The sequence below is a fragment of the Blastomyces gilchristii genome (assembly GCF_000003855.2).
Source record: "Blastomyces gilchristii SLH14081 genomic scaffold supercont1.10, whole genome shotgun sequence".
Lineage (NCBI taxonomy): Eukaryota > Fungi > Ascomycota > Eurotiomycetes > Onygenales > Ajellomycetaceae > Blastomyces > Blastomyces gilchristii.
The window spans coordinates 701,812-718,861 of NW_003101673.1; the positions used below are offsets into that span (position 1 = coordinate 701,812).

At 35.3% G+C, this 17,050-nt stretch overlaps 1 protein-coding gene across 1 annotated transcript; it reads right to left on the reverse strand.

Annotated features, from left to right (window-relative positions):
• Positions 1 to 1,537: 1,537 nt before the first annotated feature.
• BDBG_05174 (uncharacterized protein) lies at positions 1,538 to 2,939 on the reverse strand (the record flags this gene model as incomplete). Its single annotated transcript, XM_002624359.1, has 3 exons — positions 1,538 to 1,737; positions 1,859 to 2,671; positions 2,804 to 2,939. 3 exons carry the CDS (start codon positions 2,937 to 2,939, stop codon positions 1,538 to 1,540), a joined length of 1,149 nt encoding a protein of 382 aa, XP_002624405.1.
• Positions 2,940 to 17,050: the final 14,111 nt, after the last annotated feature.

Consider the following 17,050-nt stretch of genomic DNA (forward strand, 5'->3'; position numbering starts at 1 on the left):
TAGAGTGTGATGCCCTTTTTCCTTGTAGGCGCATGGTCAACCATATATATTTGTGTATTGATGGGAGCCTCCCAACTGCGATGTATACAGTGTTGCAACTGTACGTGTACAGTACAAGCTAAGGTAAGTAGATCATGTCAACGTCTCCAGGCTTCTACATAGCAGCCGCCCGCGAGTTGTCGACCCATTGCAAAAATGCTGCGACAAGTGGTCCCAGACAATGATAATATGCGGAGAGGCAGCTTCTTTTGCATGTCTTCATCATCGCCATATTCAACCATTCAATGACAGCATGTGACGTTGTGAACGCCTCCATGGACAGTTTCTGAACAACTGACTCTCGCCCTAAGCTCTCTCCTTTCTCTCAAGCTCTGACCCTTAGGGTTCTTCTCATTATCGCTCACAACTCCACCGCATGTTGTTGTTGTTGCAGGGCTGATAATGCCAGGTGGACGTGTCACTCTGATCACTCAGTGCAGAAACAAGAGGCATAGCGATTTGTCGTCGAACAACCGTGTAGTTGGCAATTTGACACCCTTGTGAGCCAAAAAAAAAAAAAAAAAAAAAAAAAAAAGAAAAACAAATAAAGATTGAAAAGCGGGACCTAATGGCTCGTTTTCTCGTTTTCTCGTACATAAATATTAAGTACAGTGGGATGATGCCAGCCGACTGCGCCGTTTGGCCAAGCTGCAGAACCACCACAAAGAAACGAACACTGCCCACGCTGCCTTCTGCACAATCTTAATCTTGGGACTCAACCCGTTCAACCTGATCCAAATTGATCTTCTCCGTGGCCTGGGATATGATATGCTCTCTCTCTCCCTCTCTCGCCCCGCTGTTCGAAACGAATGCAAGGGCAAGCCGAGCCCTTCTCCTTTTCCCTCGCTCCCCACCAAATACGGGGACCACCTCGGGGCTGGCACCCGCGTTGCATTGCGACCCCGTATTCATCCCGGGGTGGTTTTCTCGTGAACAGTCCAAGCCGCCCCCTTTCGATGTCTACAGGCGCATTGGCGTGTTGTGTGATGAATAATTGCTGCGCCGCGGAGGGAACGAGTTGACGCTGCAGAATTCTTGCGTTGTCGGTTTGGTTTGGAATGGAGATATACTGTCTCTTTCAAGGTTCACTATTTACAAAAATTTGATAGTCAGAGGAAATAATTATTATAGATAAATGAGCTTTAAACGGCTTGTAAATATAATGAGAATATGTGGTACAGGTGGCAGTATATACGGGATGGTATCGTATCTCTATCGAGAAAACAACAAAATGAAAAGCCAGTAGACAACGGGGGCTGGCCCTCAATACACACAAAAGGTGCAAACAAAAATGGATAGGAATAACCAAACGGATATATATAAGTAGGAGGAATGGGAATAATGATTTGGACAAAGAAAAGCAGGAGGAAAGAAAAGAAAAAAAAAACATTTGCATCTAGCTGCCGCCGCCTCCATATTTGTCTTATCATCCAAATATGCCAGCTTCAGGCACTCCCCTTTCTTCCTTCCTCCACAAACTGCGCAACCATTATATTATTTACCCCTTGACATCGCACTTGATCGCCATCACCGGCACGGCATCCCTCCCGAACCTTACGTCCAAGATCGAGAAAGGGCTGCCCAGTTTCTCCTTGCCCTCGGCGTCCGCGAACAGTTGGCAGCTAACAGAGGAAATGGAAACGCCTTCAGCCCTAGTGACGACGGCTTCGACCACTTCAGATCCGAGCTTTACATCTTCTGTTGGTTGAAAGATAACATTAGTTAGCGTATTTGCCCCTGCTTGCTCTTGGTTTCCGAGCCATGTGTGATTTCTGTGTGTACGGGGGAGGGGAGGGGAGGTGAGGGAGGAGGTGCGCACTTGTTGACACAAGTTTCCCCAGCTGTACTTCTCCTCGTACGAAATTGTAAATGCTGGTGCGGAACTGTACACTTGCCTTCTTGTCTAGCTCGTCCAAAAACGGATCATCTTGATCGTCGTCGTCGCCGTCATCTAGGCCAGCGTCGAAATCGTCGTCGCCATCATCCAGACCAGCTTCAAAATCGTCGTCGCCGCCGCTGGCCAAATCACCGTCTTCGTCGTATTCTCCGTCCTTCAACTCAATTCTCTCGTCCCCGCCACTACCTTCGGTCTGGAAATCATCGTCATCGTCGTCATCATCATCATCGCCCTTGAGGCGATTCAGGCCAGCTCCTTCATCCTTTCCGGCATCGTCGTCATCATCGTAGTCCGCCCCATCATATTCCAAATCATCATCGTCCTCGTCCCCCTGGATGTACTCGTCGTCGTCGTCGTCGCCCTTGAAAGTATCACCACCATCGCCATCGTCCCCTTGGAAATCACCATCGTCGTCCCCCTGGAGGTATTCATCATCATCGTCGTCGTCGTCCTGTAGATCACCGTCCAGGTCACCTCCCTTATCCTTATCGTCGAGGTCGAGGTCATCGTCGTCGTCATCATCGTCGTCTACACCATCGTCCCTCAACTTCTCGACCGTGTCCTTGCACATAAACGAGCCGATGGGCACAACTTCACCCGCCTCCTGTGAGAAAACGACGCTCTTGCCCCTCCAGAATGGCTCTCCTAGCTCATCACGGCCATTGGGGTCCGAGTATGCTTGACAGTAGACGCCTGGCTCTTCGACCGAAGCGCCGAGTCCGCTAGTTACGGAGCCTGGTTGTACGCGTTAGTGCACTGTACGGTAGTGTAGATAGATATTATATATAGAAATAGATGTGCAGACTCCATATATCAAGAACCCTGCGCGGCGCTTCGTTGGAATTAGGACAGAGGTTTCTGACTTACGGTGTGTTCGCTCAAGCCGATCCAGTTGGGCAACGAGATTGACTTGCTTGTCTGGGGCGGTGTTCACTTCGATCTGGAAAAACTTTGCCGAAGCAACGGCTGCCCACGAGGCGAGCAGAAAGCCCGTGGTCTTCATTTTGTTTTCACGGAACCCTTCCGTCTATATATATATGCCTCTTATTGGACGAAAAACGTAGAGAACGGGTATAGAGAGGTTACCACGATTATTGTTGCGGAACTTATTTTCCAACGAGAGGCTCCTTTTTTCTCAAAGGGAATGCGCTGAGCAAATAATGATACAGGAGAGGAAGAAGGAAAAAAGAGAAAAAGAGAAAAAGAGAGAATAATAAATCTGAGCAAAAAAAGAAAATATGTCGGCGTATTAAATCGACGCGGCGGAGGGTGAGAGAGAGGCTGAGGGGGGGGAGATCCAAGCCTTAAAGAAGGAAGGCCAGCGCGACGTTAAATAGATACGAGGGCTTACAAGGAAGGATGCCCGCCAAAGCCGCACTGCCCTCTTGTCATATCCGACGAGGCATCTAGCAGCTGTTCGCAGTTCGCAACTGCTGAGCGGCTTGGGCCAGCGGGGCTGGTCGCAGTAGTCTGCTCCTTGGCTCGTGGGATGCGTCTCAGCTCATACGCTGGCTGGGCTTAGCGTGACCAAGCGCTGGCGTCGCGATCCTCTCAGGAGAAAAATATTATTATTAGCACTTCTGGACGATGCCAATCTCGCGGGGGGCTATATTTAGACAATCACAGGCTCTCAGGCTCACAGGCGACGAGCTGGAGCTCCATCTCGCTCCCTGGCCGGCTTTAAAGACTGCCATTTCGTATGATTCTCTTGCATTTATTATTATTATTATTTCTTTGCGGAAGAAGGGCTGGAATTCTTCTCTATTCACATCTGCTATGACTGGCAGAACAGCGGTGCTTCTGTGCTGTCTTGTTGTAGTTATCTGACAGCGGGTTAGCCGGGTGTCTATCCCCGACTTCCTTCAACTCAATCTTCTTCTTCTAGAAGAGTAAGCAGCTATTATCGCAGTTTTGGCAGAAAGATACATACAAACTAGCTCCAGGTCCCACATACCTTTGGGAACGGTCAAAAGTCAGCTGTGCTCACATAGTTATTTATCATGCTCAATTATCTCACCACTGCAAAGCTCAGTCAAGTAATTAGTTAAATCTCTCTATATATTATAGAAAAACCAACTTTTCCGACTAAAATGCCCTGTAACGTGACCTCACATGATATCACATGCACCCCATCAAATCCAATGGATATGATGGGATTGAACAGTCAGCTCTGCAGCCTATACAGCTCTGATATTAATCTTCATTCTTTTCTTTACAGATGTTCTCTACTGTATTTACATTCTTTATACTCTTCTCTACATTCATTACAACCTATACATTCATTAATATACTCTATTTATTATAGAAAAACCAACTTTTCCATGCAAAAAACACTGTAATGTGATATCATATGCATTCTATCAAAAATATTTGAATGCTCTGACTCATACAGCTCAGATCAATCTTCAAATCTTCATTCTTTTTTTCATTCTGCTTCTTTCATACATTCTCTACAGTATTTATATTCTTTATACTCTTCTCTATGTTCATTTTGCCAAATGCTCTGTAACATGATCTCATGTGATGTCATGTGCACTTCTTTGAATTCAGATGGGATTGAACAGCTGACTCTGCAGCCTGTACAGCTCTGATTAATCTGATAATGATGATGAAGGTGATACAGAGTGGAAGAGAGTGATAAGAGTGATAGTGATGATCGGGGTGATAAGAGAGGGGTAGAGGGGTAGAGATAGAGAGTGAAAGTGATAGAAGGGCTGCGGGGCGGTAGAGGCGGTGGTGATGATAAAGGGAGTAGAGGGTGAAAGAAGTGATAGAGGGGGTAAGAGAGGGTAGAGATGATAAGGGGGAGTAGAGGTGATAAGAGAGGGTAGAGGGGACTGCGGGGCGGTAGAGGTGGTGGTGGTGGTGGTGGTAGAGGGGGTAGAGGGTGGAAGAGGTGATAAGGGGGGTAGAGATAGAGGGTGAAAGTGATAGGGGGGGCTGCGCAAGCAGCAAAGCGAGGGTAAGCGAGCGTTTGATGCTTGTATTTTGTCAGGTCACGTGATCTGGCTTACTAATCCTTCCACCATATAACTTTCCACAAGCTAGCAACCTTTCAATCACACAAGCTTTACACCTTTCACAGGTTATGAGACCTGTTTTGTGCAAAATTGCTGCCAATTCAGGATTCCTTGTTAATATAATCATTATTGAACTACTGCTTCATTCAATACACTCATCAGAAGTTAAAATTATCTTATTCTATCAGTATTGATGTATTTGAGATCTTGATGATTAATAATACTACTGCTCACTTAAAAAAGAGACTTGCAGAAAATGCATCACATTTGTAAAAAAGTAAGAAAAGAGAATGATATTAGCAAGGATTCAATAAATGAATATCAAGATAATGAATTCAATATGATCTCACTCTTATACATGTTCACAATCTTATGTTCTTTTCACTGAATCAGTTACAGATAATGATGATTCTTTACACTCTTACTCTATCAGTGAACATTCTTCTGAAGTCTTTGAAAGCTTCATTGATAAACATCTTAAAACACTCTCTTAATTCAAAGCTGGTTTGAATACAGCTTCTGACATGGTCAGGCTGGCCTCTTAATCTACTTAATAGCTTGATAAAGCTGATTCTCTTGATGAGAATAATGAACACTCAGATGTCTACTGTTCAGATAAGACAATATCAGATTAATAGATAAAGCATCTCAAGATAATATTTAAGATGAAGAAGAAGAAGTAAAGAGTTTTAGAACTCAAACTATAACTGAAAAAACTCTGTCAACAGAGATTCTCTACAGATTAATTACAGAATGTTAACAATTATTCTGTCATCACATTAACAGTCTGTACAGTCACATGAAATTCTAATCTCAGTGAAAGATTGAAATTCAATCTTTATAAACTGAATAGCTGTGTTGACAAGACAATCTCTCAATTCAAGAAAGATGTCAAGAATACTGTGAGATTAAACAGTCTAACTGATACATTCAATTACATTATATAAAGTATCTTCATGAAATTGAAACTGATTGATGCACAGTGTTAATATATAATAGAGAAATGATAGATTCAGAACTCTCTATAAAGAGATGATGAATAAGTATCATTCTGAGATGTTAGAAACTGATGACTTTACACATTCATCTCAAACTTCTTGAGTGCAGGTGTCAGACCATGTTTCTTCAAATATGATGAAAATCAGATTACTTATACTCTATGAAATGCAATTGAATAGAAATACTCTGTTCTTAAAACATAGTTATATTATAAGATAGTTCTGAAATTCATGTCTTTTAATAATACACAGATCATCAATCTACACACATTCTTTAATAAGTTTCAGTTCACTATTATAAAATTGAAGATGTTGAATACTTCTCTCTCAGATGCATAAATATTTGATATCTTCTACTCAGTTCTATTTAACAATTGAAAGAATTATGTTCAGAAGAAGATAGAGAAGATACAGAATTTCAAATTCATTGCTATAGTATTGAATGTTGATCTTCTCATAAAGAAGATCTGTTCATAGCTTAATTCTTCAAAAGATAAAAAGAATCTACAGAATACAGATTCTGTAGTTAACACTGCTACAACAGCTACAATGATCACTACATCTATTAATTTCAACAATAATACATTGAATTCAGCCTGTGAAGACTGTACTGAATGTGGTCATGATAGTACTCAAGAGAGCTCTTAAAATCATCAGAGATCAGAAAATTCACCTACATATTCTGAATATAAGAGATCTCACTTTAACATGTATTGATTGATCAATTCAGACAGTGCTCTGAATAATTGAAGAATAAATAATACTGTGAGAATAAAGAAATTCAAGAAAAAGAAGAAAAAGAATAATAGTGAGAGTAGAACTTAACTATTCATTACAAATGAATCAGACATCTATCAGATGACAAATCTCACAGAGGTTATTAATATATCAGTCTGTTTTGTAAAATCTCACAAGAATTCTCTCACTATATGAGATAGTGATGCCGGATGTTACATAGCAAGTGATAGATCATGATTTTCAGAACTTATAGCAATCAATGATTCAACAGTTTAAGTGATTAATAAGGCTATTATAAAGATTCAGAGTGTCAGCACTGTATTTATCTCAGTGAGTGAAAGATTGATAGAATTCAATTATGTATACTACATGTCAGAACTATTCACAAATCTGATCTTCACTGAGCTTATGAAACATCAGAGCTATATTCACTGTGATATGTAAGTTAATGCTGAGAACTACTTTGAGTTTCTGTTATCTATTAACAGTGATATCTTCTACATTAATCTGTCTTATAATAATATTTACATTCTATCTGACAGCTCACTGACATTTCATGAGATAATGAATGACTCAATGTATGAAGCAGTGATATATGTGACTATTTCAAAATCAAAGACAATCTCAACAGATTACAATTTAAGTACTGATGTCACACTCCCGGCCGCATCAAGACCTCACTGTGGTTCCACACAGCTCATCACTTTCATGCAGATGATTTCATTCTGTCTGAACCAGTTTTCAACCACTCTATAACATTATTTGAATATATCATAGAAAGATCTGATTGATGAATATGAGAATCTCACTTCTATATAACATCAGCAGATTACTCTTTCTTAACAGTGAGATACTGCTGAGGTATCACTCTGACTATTCTTGCTTATGAAATGAGAGAAGAGTATCTGCTCATTATCTATATAGAATAACTAGATACTGACTTCTTATAAAAGAAGTCAACAATTTATTTTTTCTTTAACTGAAATATATACAAGAGTTACTATGTGTCTTATACAATCTTTTTAGAATACTAAGTATTATATCTGTGATATTCTTGCAATAACTCTGTAGTCTATAAGCTCACTATTCAAGCAAGATAGTCAAGCTCACTTATACAGCTTCTTAAACAACTATCTCTATATAATACTGCTGACTAGTCACTGCTTCAGTTCTATTATATTACAATTTGAATCACTTAATCTGATTATAAGTTTGAATCAGTTGAGCTCTAATAGACTGATATAATCTTATACACCTGTGCTGAGACTGATCTGATCTCACTTTCTGAGAGAAACACTATATCATTCTCTAGAGTGTGTACATCTCTACTCTGACAGAAATCCGAGATTTCTGAACCTGCTGTATACTTTGACATGAGTTCTTCAATCACTCTGTCACTGCTGCAACCTCTACACATCTACATCTATTATAAAGATAGAGAGATTAAGATTGAAGATTCTCTGAGATATAAGAGAAATATATTATCTGAATTTCACAGCTTTATCTGTACTCTTGAATGAAAATTCCACCTTAATTTAAGCCAGTATAATACTCATAAGATATGAGTAATATACATTATCAACCTTCTTGAAGACATCTCTGTAACTACTTGAATCATTAAGAAGAGAAAGCTTGAGTATATCAATACTATCATGACTTGAGAAGAATTCAAGAACTTTCTACTGAATTAAATTAAAGATTACTGCAACTGTGACTTCACAGTGATACAGCAGTTTAACTTATTATATTAATAAAATGATGAGAATTCTTTCAATTTCAATATAAGATTTGAAGAATATTGAGAGAAATTAGCTGATAATTTAAATCAATTAAAAACACAGCTTTATCTCATAAAGCTGACTTATAAGGTGCAGATAATAATATCACAGTATCAGAGTTCATTAATTAATTACACTGAGCTTGTCAACCTGGCTTTCTGAATCTATTTGAATAATCAATTCTCTGAGAAAAAGATTAATAAGATCTCTTCTAAGTAATCAATGATGAGATCTAAACAGCACTATGACAGCTTCAGTGTAGAGAAAATAAAGAAGAATTTTAAGTATTCTAATTCTTCACTCACTGTGAAGAAATACTAAAAAAGATTTGATAAAGATCTCTGTTTTAACTGTGAAGCTAATAATCACTATATCAGTGATTATAAGAAGTCAAAGAAGAAAAGAAATTAAGAAGATATCTTCTCAAAGTTAACTTCTCTTCTGACAAATATATTCATGAAAGATAAAGAAGAGAAAGAAATAAAGAATTGATAATTCTCATATCTCTGAGTTTATATTATGATCACAATATATACTCTGAATAAGAAGATATCAGTGAGATATCTACTTGACTTCAGAGTAGATATTAACTTCATATTCTATTTCTTTTCTTTGATAAAGAGTTGAAAGAAGATAGACTCATCAGATTATATGAAATTTACTGATGAAATGAAATATCACTGTTTTGACATAATTCAAGTGAAGTGTATAATCACAGATTTAAAAGAAATCTTCAAGAAGAGCAGTCTACTTCTTCACATAGTTAACATTATAGATGAGAACATCATTCTAGATCTTCTGTGATTGAGAGAAAACAATTCTCTCATTGACTGAGTCACTCAGATATGACAGTATCATCTCACTGATAAAGAGACAGTAATAGAGAAATCTGAAGAGTTTTATCAGAAGAATCTTGAGAAAAAGATAGAGTTAATATACTGTGTAGCAGATGACTGAGACTTAAAGATAGATGAAAAAGTCATCACTCTCACTGTAAGATTAGCAGCAGTATCTGTTATTAAAGATGAATAAATATAACATCTCTTTACAGATTATAAGAATGTCTTTTCAGAAAGAGAAGCAGTGAAGTTTTCTGACATCAAGATATAATATAAGATTTGTCTTGAAGATAGTGTAATGATGCTATACAGGCTTCTTTACAACTTGTCTGTAAAGAAATTAAATATTCTGTGTAAATATCTTGAAGAAGCATAATCAAAGAACTGAATATACTTATCAAAGAGTTCAGCAGAGATGTCTATACTCTTTATACTTAAAAAAAATAATAGACTACATCTATGCATAGACTACAGAGGCCTTAATAAGATGATGATTAAGAATCACTATTTATTACTATTAATTAATGAGATAATTAATTGATTATCTGAAGCAAAGATGTTCTCAAAGATTAATATATAAGATGTCTATCATAGAATCAGAGTTAATGAAGACAATATTTGAAAAACAGCTTTTTATATTAAGTACAGTAATTTTAAATATCTTGTTTTATCTTTTAATCTTTATAATACTTCAGTCATCTTTCAGATCTATATAAATGAGATGCTGCAGAGCCTTGTCAATGTCTTCTGTATAGTATATCTAGACAATATTCTAATCTTCTCAAAATCAGAGAAAGAACATGATACTCATGTTCAAGAAGTATTGAGTCACTTGAGACAGTATTAACTCTATATAAACACTGAAAAATACTTATTCTACATGCAGAAGATTGATTTCTTAGATTATATTATTGAGATAAACAGCATTTCAATGAATAGAAGCTGAGTCTCTGTTATTGAGAACTGATCAGTGCTGTGAATATACTGTAAGATACAGATATTTCTAGAATTTGTGAATTTCTACAGATAATTCATCTATACATATTCACAGATTACTGTCTCTCTTACAGATCTGTTAAAGAGAAGTGTGAAAGACAGAAAAATAAGACTGTTTATTCTCACTCAAGACACTGTGCAGATATTTACAGAATTGAAACAAGCTTTTATAGATGTTACAATGCTGAATCACTTTAATTCTGACTTACTCAGTCAGTGTGAGACTGATATATCTGAGAATGAAATCTGTGAAATCTTTTCATAGTTGATATTGAAGATCTTTTAATATTGAAAGAATCAGAGAATAATCATCTCTGAGAATACAGATAATGAATTATCTATAAAAGAAGACTTTTTCACAGAGTCTATAAGATACTGTGAATAAAGATCAGTAATCTTCTTCTTCAAAAAGTTATCACTCACACAGAGAAGATATAATACTCATGATCAGAAGATGTTAACAATTATTAAATTCTTTAAGATCTAGTAATATTATCTTCAGAGTAGTAAGTACTCAGTGTAAGTTCTCACTGATTATGCAAATCTGTATTACTTCTTGACAACAAAGAGCTTGATAAAATATCAAGTCAGATGAGCAGAGCTGCTTTTAAAGTATGATTTCTATATTCAATACTGTTCAGATCAGCTTAACCCTGCTAATATACTGTCTAAACAGCTCAATTATAATATCATTGATACAGAGAAGAATTCTACAAAAGAATCTCTGTCATCACTGTAGAAGAAGCTGACTATAGAGAGTTAAAGTTCTCTGAAGCTTGAAAACAGTGCTGATAAGACAGCTGCACAATTCAGTATAGAAGATGAAAGAAAACTCAGATTCTCACAGAGAACTGATACTGAAGATTATGAGCTTCTTATATTATATCTTATAATTATTGAATTGATAAAGAATGAAACAGTCTACAATCTTTCAATCTGACTACTTTTGAAATTTATTAATAAGTTATAGAAGAAGAACATCTCTACTGCAGCTTAAATTCAGAAGTTAAAGAAGAAAGAATCTAATTTGAAATTGAAAGAGATAGACTCTGAGTGAGATAATACTGCTAAGAAACTAAGTCACTGATAACTAGAAGAATATGAACTTCTACTGCTGAATAATTCAGTCTTCATTTCTTATAGCAGAGCAGTGTGTCAGAAGTTATTGAGAATTCATTATAATAATCTTCATGTAGAGCACTTTGAGTTAGAGAAGACTAAGAAGCTTCTAAAACATAAATATATTTAAGACAAGCTTCAGACAGATGTCAAAGAGTATATTAAGACTTATGATATCTATTAAAGAATAAAGATCTCACAGTATAAGTAATACAGTGAGTTGATATCACTGCCTGTTTCAAAGAGCTTATGATAGAATCTATTAATGAATTTCATAGTTGACCTGCTGAAGTTGATAAGAGTCAAAGAATATAACTCAATTTTAATCATTATTGACTACTTTATAAAGATGATCAGATATATTCTTACTTATAAAAAGATTAAAGCCTCTGAATTAACTGATCTATTTTTAGATATCATCATTTATAATCACAGTGCTCTGAAATCATTGATAATAGATTAAGAATCTCTCTTCATCAGTAAATACTGATCAGCTTTTTACTATTATCTTATAATAAGATATCTTCTCAGTATTACATTTCATTCACAGATAGATAATCAGACTGAACATCAGAATCAGATACTAGAACAGCATCTTCAAGTGTTCTATTTATATTATCAGAATGATTGATCTAAACATCTTCTAATCACTGAATTCATATATAATAATGCAAAGAATACAATTTTAAAGATATCTTCTTTCTATACTTATTATAAATATAATTCTTTGTTACTCAGTGACATCATGAACAATGTTTCAAAGAGAGAGATAGACAGTCAGAATATTAAACAGATACAGAGAACAGAGTATTTCTCAGTACTAGAAGTAAAAGTGAGATTAAAACTTTTGAATAAAATTCATGAGAAGATGATGAAAAGCATTCATTATATCTAGAAGTGATAGATGAAATACTATAATTAAAAACATCTTTCAATGAAGTTCTTAATAAAGAATCAAGTACTACTTTCAGCAAAGAATATCAAGACAATAAGACTGTGTAAGAAGCTCAGTGAGTGATGACTAGAATCTTTCTCAGTAATAAGAGTGATAAGTAAGTAGATATATAAGTTGAAATTACTCACAGAATTGAAATCAATTCATTCTGTTTTTCATATTTTCTATTTAAAGCTCTATAAGTAATACTCTGAAGCAGAGCCATCTCAGCTGAATAATATTAAGATTGAGAGTGATACTGAATATCTTATGAAGAAAATATTGAATAAGTAAACATATTATAATAAGCTTCAATACCTCATTAAATGAGAAGATTATTCATTATCAGAGAATTTATGAAAACTGCTTGAACATTTGAAAAATACTGAGAAAGAGATTGTAAGCTATAAAACAGCTAGTAGAAATCACTCTGTTACATACTGAAGATATTGAATAAGAAATACTGCTTGAGACTTCTTATTTTTTCTCAAAGAGTTTTTTTAGAGATAATCTCACAGTAATGAGTCAGTGTCTTATAAGCTCTGTAGCACTCTTCTTCTATTTTCTTTCAAAGAATTTTTTAGAAGTTTAATGAGACTATACAAGTGTAAAATTCCTGAAGCAGTTAATAAGAAAAGAAAGAAATATTTGAAATTAATAAAGATTAATATTATTAATCTTCAGACTGCTGCTATTCTAATAGAGCTGCAGTTCACTGAAAAAGTAAAAAAGAGAGATTAGAGTCTACTCATCAACAATTACACTCTTATCAAACTTATTCTTCACTGTTGAAGTCTTCAGCACTGATATCTTTATCTGCTGAGAAGTTAGTACTGCAGTGCTGCAGAGAAGCATACTGTAGAAGAGTATAAGAAATACTTGAAGTATCAACTTATTAATTTACAAAATATCTCAGTTATCTGTTTCAATTGAAGTAAGATTCTCTTCAATCAGTGATTGATTTCTATAATACTTTTAATAATAACACTGACTGATTTCTTCTTGAGATCAGTCATTCTGAGGTGTTTTTTCATCTCAGAGACTCACACTTTCATCTTCTTTTACAGATAAGTAAGAGAGATCTTCTCAGTCTTGATAAAATCTATCAATACTTGAAGCTCTGAGACTCTCACTCTGTACTGCTTGAGTATCTGAGCTTCTTGTCAGAGCTGATACAACATCTTTCTGTGAAATAATACTTACAGAGAGACAGAAGTCATTATTACAGATATAATAAAAACAACAGAAGTGAGAGAAGAGATAAGTGTATAAAATTCTCTTCTTCTTCAGCTGCTTAGCATAGTGCAGACAAGTAACAGTATCAGTCAGAGATTACATTAAAGTCTTCTTATAGAGAGAAGATAAAGAAACTGAGAGACTCTGTAGACTCAACTCAGCAGCATTCTGAGCAGGGCTCAGACACACTGTGAGAGAGAAATTATGAATTAAGCTTCTCAGAGTCACTGTCTCTGAAATCAAGCTCTTTTCAGATTCCTCTCTGAATGATTACACAGAGTCATATGCCACTGTGTTAACTAAGAGAGAAGGCAGTATTACAACAGCAGTGAGAGAGACAGAGAAAGAATCAGATACAGATGAATCAATCAGCAGAAGAAATGACATCTCACTACAAGATACAGTGACTATCACTGCAGCTGTAAGAGAAGCAGAAGAAGAAGAAGAAGAAGAAGATGTGATAATGAAAGTAGTACTCTCATAGTTCATTAACATCACTGTCTTCACCTTCAACTGAGCTTTCTTAACAGCTATGAAGACTGCAGCTGCATTACAAAGACATTTACTCACTAGAAAATGTTAGAATAAGTTCTTTATTATTCTTCAAGAATGATACTCTCATACACTCACTGTTATAATTGAGAGAGAGAGAAGAAAAATGTTTCACAGAGAGAGAGATCTTTTCAAAAAATTCTGTCACTACTGTTAGCTTTGTCTCTAAAACACATCACTTTTGCAGAGAATTTCATACATAGAATAGAATATAATAAGAGATCTGTAAGTCACTTATTAACTATATTTTTCACATTTCAAATCAATATATAAGAAACTCACTTATCATGCATTTGATTTGAATGAAGATAAGAAAAGAAAGATCTACACAGTTAGCAGAAAAACTTATCTATTTCTTTATATCACATGTAGTACATGTGCTGTTAAATCAGTTGATAATCATTACTATACAACAAAGATAATTTCTAATCTGATAATCTTAAGAGCATCAGAACTATGCTTTTAAAGAGAAGAATATTGTCACACTCTCAGTTATATCAAGACCTCACTGTGATTTCACACAGCTTATCACTTTCATACAGATGATTTCATTCTGTCTGAACTGATTTTCAACCACTCTATGATATCATTCAGATATATTATAGAAAGATCTGATTGATGAATATAAGAACTCTGCTTCTATATAAGATCAGCAGATTACTCTTTCTTGACAGTGAGATACTGCTGAGGTATTACTTCAGCTATTCTCACTTATGAAATAAGAGAAGAGTATTCACTCATTATCTATATAGAATAGCTAGATGCTGGCTTCTTATAAAAGAAGTCAGTGATTCATTTTTTCTTCAACTGAAATATATATAAGAGTTACTGCATGTCTTATATAATCTTCTTAGAATACTAAGTATCATATCTGTGATATTCTTGCAATAACTCTGTAGCCTACAAGCTTGCTATTCAAGCAAGATAGTCAAGCTCACTCATACAGCTTTCTAAACAACTACCTCTACGTGACACCGCCGACTAGCCACCGCTTCGGTTCCGTCACGTTACAGCTGAGTCTTTGAGACCTTTCAGCTGCAAGAAGGTTGAACAGTTAATCAACTCTAAGAATTCAGATACTGATTTCTTTATTATCTCATCTTTATCTCAATTATCTGCAGTTCTTCTGAAACAGCTTTCAATAGATGAGTGGCATTGTTGACTTGATCATATCAGTAAAAATAGTATATTAAAAATGATCAGAGACCTGCAATTTAATATTATTATTATCAGTCTGAAGAAATTATCATTCTGTGTCACATATATTAAGATCAAACAGAAACACACTTTCTACAAGAATTTCACACCACATTGTATCACCCGCAAGCCTTGAAGATTTGAGTGAATATATTCAGTAATGATGAGACTCTTGAAATTGAGAATAATATATCATCTTACATCAGTAAGAAGCTTGTAATGATGATTACAGATAATATCACTTAAATGAGATGAATATTTCTATTAAAATGCAAGAATGAGATATTGAGATATCTACAGATCTTCAATCAATTTATCAAGAATCTGCTGAGATGTGACATTGCAATCATTCACTCAGATTATGAAGAATTGAATTCAAATACAGTCACAGCATATATACTCAGTAAAGATATAAAATGAGAACTAACTCTCTCTCATACTTCACAGTAAGATGAAGTATCTGAATAATCAATCAGTTTAATTATTAAGAAGTTCTGATCACTATTAATAGACTCTTCAGCTCTGAAAAAGATATGAGATAAGACAGTTATTGCAGTCACAGAGCTGCTTAACCTTATATTAACCTCAATGATATTGTATGAGAGCTCTGAAAATACAAAGCTGATTACACTGTATAAGGTCTGACTTGAAGCTCTACCTTCTGCACAGGGCATTTACTGATGAGATTGCAAAGCATTCTTAAAGATAGTTCTCAAGCTCATTAATAAGATAGCTTTCTGTTTCAAAGAGTTGATTTTTGTGAAATATGATAGTTTTATCAATTATAGATTGATGAATCTCTTCAACAGATGTTTATACATATCAAAAGATGTCATCTTTCAGAAGAACCTTCATCTTGCTGATTCATTGATATCAACTACTTCACACAACTCAAAGATTCTACTCAATACAGCTTATAAAGCGGCTGCAGTAATTTCTTCAGTGACATCAGATCTACTTACTGCAATAATTCCTTCAGCAATTTCTGATTCATCAATAGATGATCTGTTCATTAATGAGGAAATTCAACCTGAGTGTTTATTATTTCTTGTACTCACTAATAATTGATGAATTGACTATAATATCTCTGTGAGAATACCTATCTTTTTAGTGCAGAATACACTAAACTTCTCAGAATTCACAGTTGAATTGAATGATTCTCTGACATCTACAAGAGATATCACTACAGTGAGGGAATCTTCAGTGAAGAACAGTCTTGAAGACCTACTCATCAATTTCAAGATTGCTGTATTTCTGATCTCAAAAAACCTCACATGTGTCAAAGCTTTCATGAAATAGAAATATTATTACAAGACCTGTGTTAAAGAGATCAATTATTTGAAATAGATAGAGATCTGATGACTGATTGAGAGAACATCATAAATGAGTGTTCTTCACAGTCAATGAGTATTTGACAAAAAGTTCAATAATATAAGTGATGTTATTCACTATAAGATCTGCTGAATTATCTGCAGAAATCATTAATAAAAGAGAGTTAATTACTTAAGAATCTTTACATCTGTTATCTCTGCATTCATCTCACAAGCTCTCATGATAATCTCAGTATCTCAGAGATGATATGTTCTGCAGATTGATATGATGACTGCTTTTTTAAACACTCAACTGCCTGCTGATGAACAGATATATATAAATCAATTCACAGAATTTCATGAAGACTGTGATGATCTTATGTGTGAGTTGATGCAG